This window comes from Arachis ipaensis, chromosome B9 (genome assembly GCF_059453495.1).
Source record: "Arachis ipaensis isolate K30076 ecotype BB chromosome B9, ASM5945349v1, whole genome shotgun sequence".
Lineage (NCBI taxonomy): Eukaryota > Viridiplantae > Streptophyta > Magnoliopsida > Fabales > Fabaceae > Arachis > Arachis ipaensis.
The window spans coordinates 11,396,383-11,412,317 of record NC_142444.1 but is presented as its reverse complement, the minus strand read 5'-3'; the positions used below and the strand labels follow the sequence as shown (position 1 = coordinate 11,412,317).

General features: G+C 35.2%; 3 protein-coding genes and 2 long non-coding RNA genes across 10 annotated transcripts; 1 reads left to right on the top strand and 4 right to left on the bottom strand.

The window, feature by feature from the left end:
- Positions 1 to 538: 538 nt before the first annotated feature.
- On the bottom strand, positions 539 to 1,324 carry LOC148543734 (uncharacterized). Its single transcript, XR_015899762.1, has 3 exons — positions 1,269 to 1,324; positions 740 to 774; positions 539 to 658 (listed from the first exon to the last, which is right to left on the bottom strand). It is a non-coding gene; the product is annotated as an uncharacterized LOC148543734 (long non-coding RNA).
- A 317-nt stretch (positions 1,325 to 1,641) lies between these two features.
- Positions 1,642 to 6,190, top strand: LOC148543733 (uncharacterized). 6 transcript variants are annotated; one of them, XR_015900156.1, is made up of 6 exons: positions 1,642 to 1,946; positions 2,216 to 2,310; positions 2,825 to 2,988; positions 3,719 to 4,387; positions 4,791 to 5,277; positions 5,642 to 6,190. It is a non-coding gene; the product is annotated as an uncharacterized LOC148543733 (long non-coding RNA). The 6 variants fall into 6 exon arrangements; XR_015900151.1 differs by having other exon boundaries at positions 3,713 to 4,387; positions 4,791 to 6,190; XR_015900152.1 differs by having other exon boundaries at positions 2,825 to 4,387.
- LOC107617459 (uncharacterized) lies at positions 2,501 to 5,206 on the bottom strand. Its single transcript, XM_021111743.2, has 2 exons — positions 4,777 to 5,206; positions 2,501 to 4,653 (listed from the first exon to the last, which is right to left on the bottom strand). Exons 1-2 carry the CDS (start codon positions 5,117 to 5,119, stop codon positions 2,789 to 2,791), a joined length of 2,208 nt encoding a protein of 735 aa, XP_020967402.2. The 5' UTR covers positions 5,120 to 5,206; the 3' UTR covers positions 2,501 to 2,788.
- Positions 6,191 to 11,582: 5,392 nt separating the features above from the next.
- On the bottom strand, positions 11,583 to 12,410 carry LOC107617457 (factor Xa inhibitor BuXI). Its single transcript, XM_016319217.3, has one exon. It carries the CDS (start codon positions 12,349 to 12,351, stop codon positions 11,737 to 11,739), a length of 615 nt encoding a protein of 204 aa, XP_016174703.1. The 5' UTR covers positions 12,352 to 12,410; the 3' UTR covers positions 11,583 to 11,736.
- A 2,491-nt stretch (positions 12,411 to 14,901) lies between these two features.
- On the bottom strand, positions 14,902 to 15,735 carry LOC148543732 (uncharacterized). The gene is made up of 2 exons (XM_088498689.1): positions 15,274 to 15,735; positions 14,902 to 14,976 (listed from the first exon to the last, which is right to left on the bottom strand). Exons 1-2 carry the CDS (start codon positions 15,733 to 15,735, stop codon positions 14,902 to 14,904), a joined length of 537 nt encoding a protein of 178 aa, XP_088354815.1.
- Between the last annotated feature and the right edge of the window lie 200 nt (positions 15,736 to 15,935).

Genomic DNA, 15,935 nt, shown 5'->3' with positions numbered 1-15,935 from the left:
TATTCTTTTGGGTGTATTTCTGAATTTTCTTGTATTTCACATTTTACATATATATACATATATATACTTCAGAATCTTGTTTTTATGTTATAAAATACTGTTTGTTTTTTTTTACAACGGTTTAAGGGTTTTAGGTATTAGGGTTTAGGGTTTTAGGGTTTACGTTTTAGGCTTTAGGGTTTACAGGTTAGGGGTTAAGGTTTAGGTTTTAAGTGTTTAGGGTTCAGGGTTTTAGGGATAAAGCATCAGGGGGATAGATTTTTGGGTGTATATTCAACTTTCTTTGGGTGTAAAAAATGGCAGGTTATGGGTGTATATTTGATTTGATGTTTTCCTTCATATTATAGTACCTGTAATTCATACATTTTGAATACAGCAGAGAGAGTTTAATTATTGAAAGAAATTTTACAATAAACTGGATTATAATTGGAAAATTTTTACAGCATGTGTTCAATTTGTTACAGGACTATATAACATTTATATTAATCAGTGTCAATATCCTTAGAATCTATCTGACAATTTGGTGATGCACCCTTAGCGGCGAGATGTGCATCAGGCCACCAAATCCCAAATCCCTAACAATTGTTTTCTTCTCCTCGCTCATGTTTCTGAATTTCTCACTTAACAAATGTGTTGCACACTTAAGGTCTTTGATTTGCTGTAAACAAAGCAAAATTATAGTCAGATATATTTCTATTATATAAAACTGATTTCATCTAAGACATATATTTGTTCTTACATTTTTTTCAGCTTGGTTTCTGCCTGCCATTTTTTCTGAAATGAAAAATACACCCATAGATATCAGTCAGATATCACTCAAACATGGATTAATATACAAGGTCAAGCAACATTACAAGGTCAAGCAATATACACCCATGGACAAGCAAATATTAGAACAGTTGCAACTGTTGACTATATTACAGTATATCAGTTCAGAAATATACACCCAACAAATTATGTTATATACACCCAACAAAATACTCAATATACACCCACCAAATCACGCAATATACTCCCAAAAATCAGTTACCAGAAGAACTAGAACAACAAGAACAGTAACACCTAGAATAACTAAGAAGAACAGAATAACCTAGAAGCAAGAATAACAATAAAACCTAGAACAAGTAGAACATTAAAAACTGTAAAATGAGACCTAGAACAAGAAGAACAGTAAAACCTAGAAGAACATAGAAGAAGAGTAAAACCTAGTTCTTCGTTTTCGAAATGTGGAAAATATACAATATGAGTAAAATAGTAACGTAACGTACCTTGAGTATTATAACTTCGTTTTTTCTGGAGATTGTTGATCGAGAGTTCTATGTTGTGTTGATGGAGAGTTCTAATCTTCGCGACGAGTCCTATCTCTGCAGTTTGGAATGTTGCTTGAAAACGGACGGTTTGTGTTTTCTTCGAAGGGCTTGGAGAAGTGGAAGAGTGCGCCATTAAGGAGCACTATTTTGCGAAAAGCAACCGTTGAGTGGGGCGCGTGTAGTTTACGTTCCATTCAAAGAGAGATAAGTGCGCGTGTGAATGAAGTGTGGGCTAGAAACTTGTAAAACTTGTAGGGCATCTTTGCTTGTATGTGTAGCAGACTCCATAAACTTTTAATATTTAACCGTTACCGTTTTTAACTTTCTCATTAAGACAAAGATATCACGTTTTTCGGGAAGAGGATCAGCAATTCGTCGGGAACGAATTCCATGCATGGCTCTCGTGACTCGGCTTCCAACACAAAACATCTGTCTCCTTCTTCTCCCCATTTGCAACGCTACTCACACTCCTAAATTACAAACCCATATTACTCCTTAAATCACATCCCAAAAAGTCAAAAACCCACTTTAATATTCACACAAAAACACACCCTCAAACCCTAAAAACTACCCCGTGGCCACTGGCCAGTGCCGGTGTCGCACTCAGAACCGAAGGCGACGCAGAACTCCAGCGAGGTTCTGTACCATTTTCATTTTCGTATACGAAGCTTCTATTATTTTAGATGCTAAAATTTTGCAATTATTTGGATGAAACGATAAGTAAAGAACGATTAGATTAATCCATATGGAAGTATATACAAATCGAGTGGATGTTAGCATTGTGGATTTGTGTGTGTGTGTGTGTGTGTGTGTGTGTTGTAGTTGAGGAATTTTTGGATGTTATGGTACATTTGTGTTGTGTGCTAACATTCTCTTTTTGAAACCATTTCTTCTTGGTGCTACAGGATTTTTGTTTGAGTTGAAATTAGATGATAAAGAAAACTGTTGCACCCAAAGAGGAAAAGAGCAGTGGCCAAACAATCATCAACAAAGATGTCTGGTAAGCCAAAAACTAATGAGGACCCTTCTTGTTGAAGTTAATAGGATTTGCCGAGTTTTAAATTTTCTTGTGATATAGATACAGGATTCTGAAATTGAGAAAATTTTGATGATTATAACTAATTATAAAACATAAGCTACCACCTACTTTGGATGCATGAATATAATAGGCCGTTATTACACTAATCGAATTTGATTAGAATAAAAAAGATCTATTGAATTAAAAGAAACCATAACATTCGTCCTATGCAGGATTCTTTCTAACATTAGGCCCGTGTGTGATAAACATTTAATGCTTGTGATTATATAGAAGATCATGCCATTTATATGCATTCATTGGCTGCTTTGGCTTATTTTTTGTTGGCTCCAAATATTCTTCTATTAATTGTATAATTATAAACCTAAGAAAACATTTTAAGCTAATACATATACGGTAAAATGCACAAAATAATGATATTTGATCAATTTTTTGTGGAAGCCTAAAAAGTGTTGTTATTTTGCATATGCATCAAAAGCCAGTATTCAATGGTGGTACTTTGGCTGAAGTCCACGGTGGGAATCTTTTCTGCCAGCAATGCTATAATCTTCTTTGTTCGTCCAAGCATTTCAACTGCATCTCTAACACTATCCTCTCTCTCTGCGATGGTGCTGTTGGAGCACTTGGCCGATATAGCATAGGGTAAGTTAGTGAGACATGCACCCAATATATCAGATATCGTTCCTGTTAGTTCTTCAAACAATATCTCACTCCTAAGATCTTCAATCCTTCCATAATTTAATAAAACAGTTTGGCTTATTCTATACATTGCATTAGATGCCAATACTTCAATGGGCCATGATGAAGGTGGTTCTCTATTGCATATCTCTCTATACTTGGTTTTATACTTGCCATACCTTTTCCTTGCATCTTCAGCTAGTGTCTCTAATGTCTCCCTGGGGCTTTTACTTTGATGCGATAGCTTATAAAGGTCCACATCTAGCCACTTACCATATAGATCAACTCCATGCCACATAGTTTCTGCTGCTCTCTTGACTTTGATCAATTTCCCTTCTTTGTCAATGTTACACTCTATGAACTTCACATAGTAGAGCCCTTCACTTAGAGCTCCTATGAACTTCTTCACTGAAAGTGTGTCCATGTTTGGAAGTGCCATTATTATGCATCCTAGTGTCACCAGAGGAAGTGCCCAACCATATGGTGTAGTTTCCTCATTGTGCAAAGAGGAAACTTGGTCATTGTCAAATGTTGTCACCCTCTTAAATCCTTCCAAGATAGAACTCTTCTCCGTTATTAGTTCAATGACATGTTTTGGCTCCTTTTTCTCTCCTACATGAAACAATTGATTAGTTGTTTTGTGAATGTCTTTCATCATCACCTCAACTAATTCTTCCTCTCCTTCAAGATGTAGAACAAAACGCCTTAGATCCGGGCCAGACTGTGGCTCTGTTCCTGAGCTAGTACTTGAGACATTACTGCAACAATCACGAGCTGCTAACGTAAAGTACAAGAGGATTATTGAAATGAACTGGGTCACTTTGTTGATCAGCACAATCCCTTTCTGTAGCTTAATTAATAACCGGAACAAAAGCACTTTTGCATCATGGGCCTTCTTTCTGAACCATTTGTTATGAATATGAAAGCCAAGAGGCCTTTCTTTCATTAGAAATAGACTCTCAGTCCAGTACCCTTCTACATGGAATCTCCTATTTGTATTGTTGCTCCCAACTCTAGAAGCTTTCCTTATATATCTTAGAGCCTTGAACCACCTAACTGTAGGAGCAATAGTTCCTACTACCACTGCAGCAGTCTGAACTATGAGAATTAATAAAGTGGACCATTGGTAGTCGCTAGCATTATTGCAGTCGCCATAATAATCTAACAAGAAATACCGAAGAGTCATAGCCTCTAGTAATGTCAATGTACTAAGAAGACAGTAGGCACCGGATGTAGCACATGTTACTGACCTTGCAAGGACAATTTGGGGGCTGCTAGTGTGTGCCATCATCCAGTCTGCCATCAATTCACTTCCGAGATTGTTGATGACTTCACTATTTAGTCCGGCTTCCTCATCTATCTGGTTAGTGCATTCTTTCTGCACCTCCTTATTGATCTCATACTTAAGCTCCAAGTCACGTTTCATCTTTGAAATAGCTATTGCCGAGGAGAACATGCTCAACAATAAAATGAACATGATGCATATCATAATAATATGTTCAATCAAGAAGTAGTTAGAGATAACACCCGTAGCAAGTTGGATGATGATGTTGACAATCACGGTGATCACGAGTATTCCCAAGGCTATGATGTTCATAGGATTGATGCCAATAGAAGGCATGGAATTACCTATTGAAGTGAAAATAAAACGATTAATGATCTTAATTAACTCTATAAAAGTGTAGCTAGCCTTCTAGTTATGAGTTAACTATATATTTAAAAGTCTAAAGTATATCACTAACTTATATTTACCCATGATAGTGCAGATGAAGGCACTGCTACAGAGTTTTGCTAGCTGTTCAACATATCGTGGCATGGAGGTGGTGAGATCAACCGATAGCTTGAGTGCAACGGCGATCACTGTCAAGGAAGTGGCATTAAAGCAGAAGTAGTTGCAAGGGAACCAGAACTTGCTGCTGTGGAATCCTTGAAAGAGATCAGCAGACATTGCAAAGAGACAGGCAAGGGATGCTACTGCTATGTATGCCCCAATCACTGGCATAGGTTGGCCAAACTTGTCTCCGCCGGGGTACTCACCCTGGTTATCACAATAATATATGCTGGCTGTGTTATACTCAGAAAAGCTAAAGTACATCTTTGAAGGAGTGATACTGCTTGTCTTCTTGGATCGGATGACCGCTTATGTTTTTCTTGCTAGAATACTTTATATCAATGTCGTAGCACCTGATTTAGTTATGGTTACAAGATAATGACCTTTTCTAACGCGTTGTGAAGACCATTCACTTTGAATTCGTAAGAATTTTCCTATTTTTCATTGACTTCCCACAACATTCTGCCCCTCTATTTAATATTTGTTTTATACAAAAAGTATTATTAAATTATGCATTATACTGTTTATACTATTATTCTATTCTATCGGAGTCATATATTGGCTTAATTAGCTTTATCCTTACTAGTGTTGCCTATTAATTTATTTATTTTTTAGTTAATTCCTGTTTTGTGTCTAACATATTTATTTTACTTTTGTGTCCTATTTTGCAACAGTTGCACGTTGTTTTAAACACATACTCGCAACAAAGAATGAAAATTTACTTATTTTATAAAATGCTGATAAATCACACCATATAACATAAAACTTAAATTTTCTGGGTGACAGGTAGCTGTTGCTATTTATGAAGATGGCGATCATACACAAGCAGGAAGCCGCCCCCATTGACTCCATATGAAACAGAGGGAAGACTTGCTGAAAGCGGCATTGATTTTATTTTGGAAAGAAACAGAGGTGGATTTTAACCATACAACACATTGGACCTTTGTTGGTACCGAAAGTGCATGTTGAAGACTTGGTAAACTTCTTGGAGTCGATGAAAATGACTGGCTTTAATGACTAGTTTCAAGTCAAAGATGAAAAGGTCACTCAGTGTTGTGATGCCCGCAACTTATTTGAGAATCAAAGTTTCAAAAGCGATGTGAGGCAGATAGAAGTTATATTACAGTTGAGTGAGATTGAAAAAATGGATAGCCATGTGAGTGTTAAGGTATATTACTATGGTAAGATTAAACTACACACACTGAAGGGAGTACAATTTGTATGCCAGTATCCGTGTACCTTTGCTGTTCCTTTCACAATTTCCTTTGGAGAACTTAAAACTACAATTTGTCAAAGTATAGATATTCCAAGAATAAAGGTGACAAGGATTTTGTATAGGCATCCTTTAGTAATATTTGGTGGGTTTATACAATTTCAAGCAATGTATGTCACAGTTGAAGTAAGTATGCAAAAAATGTTTTTGATCTATTATCAAGTTCAATCACAAGTGTCAGTTGTGGAGTTGTATGTTGAGTTCAAACTGCTGCCTTTAGTGGTTGAAGAACCCAACCCAATCAGGGAATGGGAAGGTTATAACAGTGAAAATGAAAAAGAATTTGAAAGTAATCATGAAATTGTTGATTCAAATGAAGATAGGGATCAGGTTTGCAGCACTAGGCTTACCCTTTCTCAAGATCATTCTAAATTGCACTCAGACACCATTGCTGAAGCGATAGTCTTTGGTAAAAGCTAACCCGTCTCTAAAAATTGAAGAAGTTCAGTCGAGGTATTACACGATAAGTTATCTTAAAGCATGGTTGGTTAAACAAAAGTCAATTGAAAAAATTTTTGGTGGGTGAAAATCTTATGAAATTTTGCCCGGATGGTTTAAAGCATGTCAAAAAGAGCCTTTTACAGCTGTCAAGATTGAAACTATACCTACCTACTATGGGAATGAGTTGGCTCATGATTTTCAGATAATGCATAGAGTCTTTTGAACTTTTTATCCTTGTATTAGAGCATTCAGATATTGCAAATCATATGTACAGGTAGGTAGAATACATTTGTGCGGGAAATATAAAAGAACTCTATTAGTTGCAATTTCACAAGATGGCAATCAGAATATTATGCCTATTGCCTTTGCCATTGTTGAGGTGAAATTTCTGATGCGTGACACTTTTTCCTCAATAATTTGCGAAAATATGTGGTGACTCGGGATGGTGTGGGTTTTATCTCTAATCAACACGACTCTATTAACTCAGTTATACCTCGTAGTAATGGAGCATGAGAGCCTCCAAGAACTTTCCACATGTTTTGCACCAGACATGTAGCGTCGAACTTCTTGAAGAGGTTTAAGTTGCCGCATTTAAAAAGTTTTGTCGTCAAAATAGGTAAATAACATATAATAATATAAGATTGTTAGTACTATATTTGATCAACTCTATGATTGATCTGTATTTGCATTTTTCTGTTGATTTTTGACAGGTTATTCTAAGACAGTTCATGAGTACAACATGCGTTACCAAGAGTTATGTGAGCATGGCGAGGTTTACACTAATTGGATTGATGATATACCCAGCTCACAGTATGCTTTGGCATTTGATGATGGGCATCGCTGGAGTCATATGACCACGAACCTAGTTGAGTGCATCAATTTGGTTTTGAAGGGAGTGCGCAATCTCCCTATCATAGCACTTGTTAAGACAATATCTTACAGACTAAATGAGTTGTTCACCAGAAAGAAGGATAAGGCTGATGCTCGAGGCGATGTTGGATGTGCATTTTCTGAATTTGCGACCACCAAACTTCAAGCGAATCAGTGCACTGTAGGAAACATTCAAGTTAATTGATTTGATAAGCAGAACGAGGTCTTTGAGGTGTGTGATGCACAGTGGTGTGGAGTATATAGTGAATCTACGTTAGCAACATTGTGACTATGGTGATTTTCAGACAAATCGAATTCTATATCGTCATGTTTTTGCTGCTTGTGCGAACCAATCCCTTAATTGGCAAGTCTATATTAATGAGGTATATAAGATGGATGAAATTCGAAGGGTATATAGAGCCAAATTTAGGTTATTGGAAAATCCAACAACATGGCCTGTATATCAAGGACCAAGAATGATACCTAATCGAACCTTCAAGCGAGTGCGCACAGGCTGTCTTAGAAAAGCTCGTTTATTGAATGATGAATGAAAAGGACATGCGTGAGATGCGTGATCCATGACGTTGCAGGCTTTGTGGAGGCAAGTACCATAGATCTAGTAAATGTCCTCATGATGTTGGTCAAAACACGGGAGGCTTAGCTCCAAATTCGGTTTATGTTGGTGTATTTTTAGTTGCGTTGATATATCATGTACACGGATTAGTTTTAGTAGCTTGGTACATTTTCATGTATTATGTGTTGGTTTACTTAGTGTGTGTATTGATTGGAGACCACTTTAATAAAGACACTAAAAATGTCTTTTTTTAAAGATGTTTATATGTGTCATTTTATTATTAGACATCTTTATTAAGCCGGTTAATAATTTATTTTTTAATAAACCAGAACAAAATTGGTTTATTATAGCAACAATAATAAACCCAATTGTCTGCATTATAATTATTAGACTCAATTTGATCCGATCGAATTACACAATCTAAATCGAATATTTGTTAAGAAATTCAAAAAGAACCGGTTCATTAATACGTCCAATAATAATGTAACACGTAAGCGTCTTTACAAAAAGACGTTTTACATGTCTTTATGAAAGCATCCCCCTGATGTATTTCCTTTATCGTTGAGTTGGTTTACTTAACATATGGAGTGGTTAATGTTAGAAGTTGACTAGGGATGACAATTTTTTTTGGCGGGTACACCCGCGAGAATTTATCACAGATTTGGGGTCATTTTCTTAATCACTTTTTTCATTTATAATTTACTTTTAATATTTTGTATTTAATTAGTCAATTTCTACTTAATTAATCTTGTTCAATTCTAGAGTTTTGATATTTTAACCATTATTGTGGGGTTGACAACCTTTTTTTTTTTTTTTATTAAAAAGGAGGGCCAAAGGCCCAAAACAAAAGCCAACTACATTGGCAACACTCTTACACTTTTCCTTCTACCTTTGTCATCAGTAAGGAGAGGCATCAGGAAAGGGGGTGGAGCTGCAAAACAGAGAAGGCCGGTCGAGATTGACTGAGCTTGCTTTGCCAGTGCATCAGCACAGAAATTAGCTTTGCGAAATACGTGCTTAACCGACACATAAGTCATTTTGCTGCGGAGATCCTCAATGGCCCTAATCAGAGAAAGCGTATGATGGTGGCTACTAGATGACCCGCCAATTAATTTCATCGCACAGGAAGAATCAGTCTCTATCTGTAATCTGTTGATTCCCAGCTCCACTGCTAGCTTCATTCCGGTGTAGATGGCCCAAATTTCTGCAAATGTTATGGTGATTCTTCCAATTTTCATCATGAAGCCCGCCACGAGGTTACCATCTCCATTACGAAGGAGGCCGCCGCAAGTTCCAGAACCAGCGGGTTGGATGATTGAGCCGTCAATATTTAGCTTTATGCACCCATCCACTGGAGGTTCTCAACTGACAAGGTAAGCTTTAGTGGGGTTGAGAATTTTTTTTCTGCTCTCAGTGAGGTTTATCATATTGTTGTATTGATCTACCAAATAACTAGAAAGATTATGCACATGAAGGCTGGTAGAAATTTTTGAATTGAAAACTAAATCATTCCGGGCTTTCCAAATATTGTTGCAGACAGTAACAAAGAGGGTGAGCCAAGGAATCCCACTAATTTTTTGAGTGATCTTGAAGAGGTTTATCTTTAGTTAATCTTGCAAAGGTTGATTAAAGAAACCTCAGGGAAGAGCACTGGTTGACCTGCTAGTCCAGACACTGCAGGATAGGGACAGTCGCGCAGCACATGGAGCAGAGTCTCTTCATGATCCGGACATCTGGGGCAACTTCCAACCATGGTAAGATCTCTTGTCCTTCTCTTAGCATTTATAAGAAGAGCATTATGGTAGATTAGCCAAGTGAAAGCTCTTAATCTTTGAGAAACTTTAATTTTCCAACATAATTTGAAATTTGTGTCTCTATCTCCACTATAATAAGTAGAATATGCTGATTTGATAGAAAATTCTCCATTAATAGAGGGTAACCAGCTAATGCAGTCCACACCAAGAGAGTAGTGAGGAGCTTTTAGCGTGTAAATAATCTCAGAAATATCTTCAGGAAAATAGCTGTTTATCGTCTCCCAATTCCACTCCCCATCCCCATTAGTAAAACTTGAGAGCTTCTCGGCTATTCTATCTGCAGCGATAGAGCATAAAGATACATCTTTTAGGCTGATAATTCCTGAAACCCAATGATCAGTCCATACCGCAATAGATTGTCCATCCCCAATTCTCTAGATCAAATTCTTTTGAAATTGGTTCCAGACTTTCACGATTCCTTTCCAAGCGTTTGAGCAGTTGGCTTTTTGATGGATTTTGGGAATCATGTTCTCACCACAGCCGTACTTGGCTTTGAAAACTTTAACCCATAAGCTATCAGATTTCGTCATGAGTCCCCAAGCGAGTTTCATGATAAAAATGTTATTTGTTTCTTGAGCTTGCGAATGCCTAACCCGCCTTAATCTTTCGGTTTACACACGGTGTCCCAGCTTAGAGGGTGAATTTTCCTATTTTGATCACTTGAACCCCAAAGGAAGCTAAGTCCCGACAAATTTTATCAATCTTGTTGCAGACTTCGATTGGAACCTTCATAGTTTGCATAACATAGCTTGGAATAGAAGATAAAACGGATTGAACAAGCGTTGCTCTTCCTGCTATGGATAAGGTCTTCATATTCCAACTAGAGAGTTTGACTTGCATCTTGTCAATGATATATTGAAAATGCTGTTTACTACACTTCTCGTGGATCAGCGGAACACCTAAGTATTTTCCCAAATTGCTAGTGAGGGGAATCCTTAGTTTTTGGCTAAGCTCTTCTCTGATATTATGGTTCACATTTTTTGAAAAGAAAACGCACGACTTATTGAAGCTAACTTTTTGTCCTGAAGATTCACAGAAAATTTTTAGTGCCTCCTTGACAACACCAACTTGGTTCCGGTTAGCTTGCGCAAAAAAGACTATGTCGACAACCTTTTATTGTGATACCAAAACTAATAAAAATGTTATTTGTATATTAAAATTAGCTATTAAAATTAGCTATCAATATATTTGTGTATAAATATATGTGTGATTTAATTTATTTTCAATGTGTATTTATATTCTAGCATATATTTTATACTGATAATTGGCTTTAGTAACCGATTTAGTGTGCACATAACATACTCCAAAACTAATATAAAATAAGTAGATACTCATCAATCTTTACGGAAACGCAAAATAGAAAATGATAGTGTGTCCTTAAAGGATAGTAAACTTCTCTATTTACCAGTTTCACTTGATTGGTAACCAAATATTTTTAGCAAATTTATTTTTCATACGGTATTTTCTAATTCGTTAACAAATAAAAAATTAATCTATCATAAATCTAAACTCTATTTAAAAATTTGTGATTAACTAATAACTTATCGCATATACAAAGTATGATTAGAACTACCTCTTATTTACTTAAATAAATGAATAAGTTGACCACTTAACTAATTTAAATTAATTTTTTTAACAAAATACTTAATAATAATAGTTATTAATATAAAAATAATTTATTTAAATATATTAATTATCATTTTTACACAAAAATATCTTTAAATAGGTCAGATAAAAATATCTTCACGTAAGTCATCTCAGTAATTATTCTTACAAGAGTTTATTCTCATCTTGCACATACATAATATCTTACCGACTAGATAAAAAAGCACATACAAGATTTTCTTCTTCTTTTTTTTTTTTTTTCCCATGGCTTAATTATTACTTGCTTACTATTATTCATGGATCTTCAAGCAGAATAAGACGACGTAGCTTTCTTAAACATAACCACAAAAGGGTTATCTTCCGTTGCAACCAAAAGCCTATTTCCCTCATCATCACGTTTAACCCCAATATCCATGCAATTATTATTTGAAGAAGCACAGAAGGTAAGTTTAAAGGCATCCAAGGTTTTCCTTATCTCAAACCAACCCTGTATCTCGTTCTCGTAAAAACCGGTGAGTTTCACCGTGGCTCCTTCTCCTTCCAGTAGACCCTTAACGAGGGTCCACTTGGAAGGAGTAGGAGTACAGAAAGGAACAGCTGAAAAGGACAGGTCCAAAGGAAATCCTTCACGGAGAAAAGGGATTCTCAATGGAGATGAAATTATAATTGGTGATCCGTTGTCCACTTCGGAGCGTTGTTGGACAACGGTTAGTGGACACGTTTCGTTTCCGGTTGATATTCGGCCTATTCCGCCGCCGTTGCCTCGAAAAACTGGGAGGATGAAGTATAAGCCGCCGTTTTTGATAAGGTTGCCGTCTGTGTCGACCAACTCAGCCGTGGCTAAAGAAGGTAGGTGGATGGAAATGAAAGCAAAGAGAATGAAAATGGCGAAGACATTGGTGGTGGTTGTAGCCTTCATTTTTTTTTATATATTTTATTTAGTTCTTGGAGAGGTATGGTGAATGAAGAAGGATGAACATGAACTATCAATTTATAGGCTACAGAAAAGGATAATAATAATAATAATATAAAAAAATAATAAAAAAAAACTCCTAACAAAAATGAGATATTTTAAACAATCCCGCTACGTTACCAACAACATTTTTGCCAACTTATACCAACTCTTATTTATAATTGTGTTTAATAGAAATGTCTTTGTGGATGCGTTTAATAAAAATGTCTTTTTTATAACTATGTTTAATAGAAGTGTCTTTATAAATATATTTTTTGGATGTGTCTCTTTATATATATATATTTAAAATATAATAATTAATTATTGTTGACAATAAGTTGGCAGGTAATATGTTGGTACCCTATACTTTTTCTATTTTAAATTACACTACTGCATGTAATATAATTTGTTAGAAGTTACATAATGAAACTGGATTTGGTTTATGTAGATTTAAGAAAAAAGATATTTTCATTTTTATTTCCTTCAAAAATATGTTGTGAAATACAAACAAATATACATATGCCATATAGATTTATTTTTTTTAAAAAAAATGTTATATATATATTATTTTTGTATTTTTTTATATTTTTAATATTAAAAATTATAGATAAAAAATAAAAAAATAAATTTTCTTTTATGTAATATTTAAAGTCTACATCTATTATTTGTTTTTGAAAAATTATTATTTATATATAAAAATTAATTATTATATATTTACATATAAATATATAATTTAATTTATTTTTAATATATATTTTATAAAAATAATTAATTTTAATAATTGATTTTAGTAAATATTTATGAGGATTATTTTTGAAACGATGGAAGGAAACATATGTAGACAAAAGCGTGGGATAGTAAGGTGTAGTTTTGTTCACGTGATTGAAATTTGTTTCAATAGAAAGAGCTAGATACCATGTATGGCTTTATTCCACTTATTACTGGAGAGGATTTTTTTTAGGTTATGATTTTATGTAACTTGAGGTGATAATAATTAAATAATTTTCTTACCACATGTTCTAACTTCTAGTACCCTGTTTATGTTTATATCACGCTCTTGCTTGAATTTTGACGTGTACTCATCACTTCAATAAATTAATAGTGAAAATTCATATGCATTATCTTAATGTAAAATTGATAGTCAAAAACAGTTAAATAATTCGATAAATATTATTAAATTATTATGTAATGGTTTTTGACTATTAACTTTATATAAAAATAATTGTATATAAATTTTTGTCTAAATTAATTCTCAATTTCTCTATAGTTTAAGTTATACTCTTTTCATTTTTCAATATATGTTCCAAACATAAAACACATGAATTAAGAAAAATAAAAAATATTTCCGTAGCAATACAAATTATATTTATGACTAAACAAGAGAAGAAAATATAGAGAAAAAATAATTTTTAATTAACATTATATTTATTCTTATTTTTAAAGTGATATAATTATTAAAAATAAAGATTAAAAACTAGTTCCTAAATATTGTAAGATTGAACAAATATTTTGAAAATTTAAAAAATATAATGAACACATATTATGAAATAAAAGAAATATTTAATATTCATAGAGTTATATAATGGAAACAACTTAAATAAATAAACATTTAATTAAGAAACATATATCATCAGGGGCGAAGCTACATACATAAAAAGGGGGCAATCGTCCCCTAATTTTAATTTTTTACATATAAATTATATGTAAATTTCAGTTTAGCCCCCCTTAAAATTTTATTTTAGTCTTATTTTATTGTGTAAATATTTTTAGCCCCTTCTAATATTTCTTCTAGTTCCGCCCCTGTATATCATAATATATATTGAATGAAATTTTTGAAAATATTAATGATTTTGAATTTTATTAATAACAATGCATGAAATATTATTAATTTTTTTTTTTTGGGGCAAAGCCTTGGGCCAGATAACTGACCCGGCAGACAAACAGAATACACCTATACCCGAAAATCCAACCCGGTTCAAGACCCATCCTAGGGAGCGTACTCTCATCTCCTTCCTCGATGATGCTCTGTTAGCACAACGCCATTGTCCGCAGAGCTTCCATCAAAAGGCTGGGAATTCGATGCATGGGTCCGAACCCGAATTCAATCTTTGCCATTGAAAATGTCAGCCCGAGATCGCAAACTTCCGATTGAGATGTTCCATTGCCACCGTTGCCTCGAGTCACTGAAGAACCCGGCCAGACAACCAAAATAAGGAAACCATACATCCTGCTCAAAATCTCTCGGATTAAGATTGCCACTGTCGCCAGAGGGTCCATTACAAATTGGAGATGTTGATGCATGGATCTGAAGTCTACAGCATTCGTTTGTCATCCTTGATCTTGAGCTGAAACTGCCTGGATACGTCCTGGGATGTCCGTTACCGCTACCCATCACCGGCCCCAAAAGTTGAAGCCCCTGATGGTGGATCCGCCGTGAGGAACTTCCATCAGAGTGGGTCTTTGCGAACTCCTAGTCCCAAAAACAATGATCTCTCTTCTGCCATGGCAACCGGTCAGTTACTCCTCATACACTGACCTCCCTTTTCCCTTCGATTCAACGCTCCTGCCATTCAACAAAGCAACAAACCCAATCTGGTATCCAAAAAAAAAAAAAAAAAGCAGCATGCTTGCTATTCCAACCCCTCCCAACAAGGAAGGTGTCAACCTCTGCTTTCAACAAGCCCTGGAAGTTTCAGCCTGCAATCAAAGTAAGTCACTAACTAATTAAATTGAAACTCAGATAGTCCAAAAAAAAAACTGGCATGCTCATGATCTGCTCGCCCAATGCAGCGACAAGCAGCGCTCTTCATTTAAAATTTTCATGATGGATTGTGGCTTGCAGCTAGGCCAATTCTGTTCAAGAGAGCCGTGAGCTGTTAGCTTTGCTACCTCATGGGCTAGGGCATTCCCTTCTCTAGGCACCCAGGTAAACCCAAAATTTGAGAGATTTCGCACTAAATCCAAAATGTCATCCAAGATAACTTGAATTTCTGTAATAGATGCCTTTGATTTAAGAGCTTGGATGAGTAATAAACTGTCGGATTCAAAAATAACTCGTTCTAGTTGGAAGTTCTGAACTAATATTAATGCTTCCCTGACTACTAATGCTTCCGCAGCTAAAGGCGAGGAAGCCGCAATCCTAGAGTTTGAGGCTGTGAGAAGGTTCCCAGCATGGTCTCTGAATACCGCCGCTGTTGCTCCTCCAGAAAACGCTTCAAGAAACGCTGCATCAACATTGCACTTAATCCATCCTGGCAGAGGCGGCCTCCAGGTAACCCTTTTAACTGTCCTCCTAGCATTCATAGAAGTTATCGCTGGTACTTCTGCGGAATCTGCAAATTCTGTTTCCATTTGTTTGACAAATATTATTAATTTAATTATAAATGAAAAGACGGCATTTTATGTAAATAAACACTTAAAAAGAAAGGGAAAAAAAACTATTCTCCGTCCTATATATGTATTGCTTAGAAGAAAAGAAAAAAGTGATATAAACTAAGAGATTTTTTTTCTCTTGCTTGATTAAAGAAAAAAAGCAAAAAAGAAAATATAAT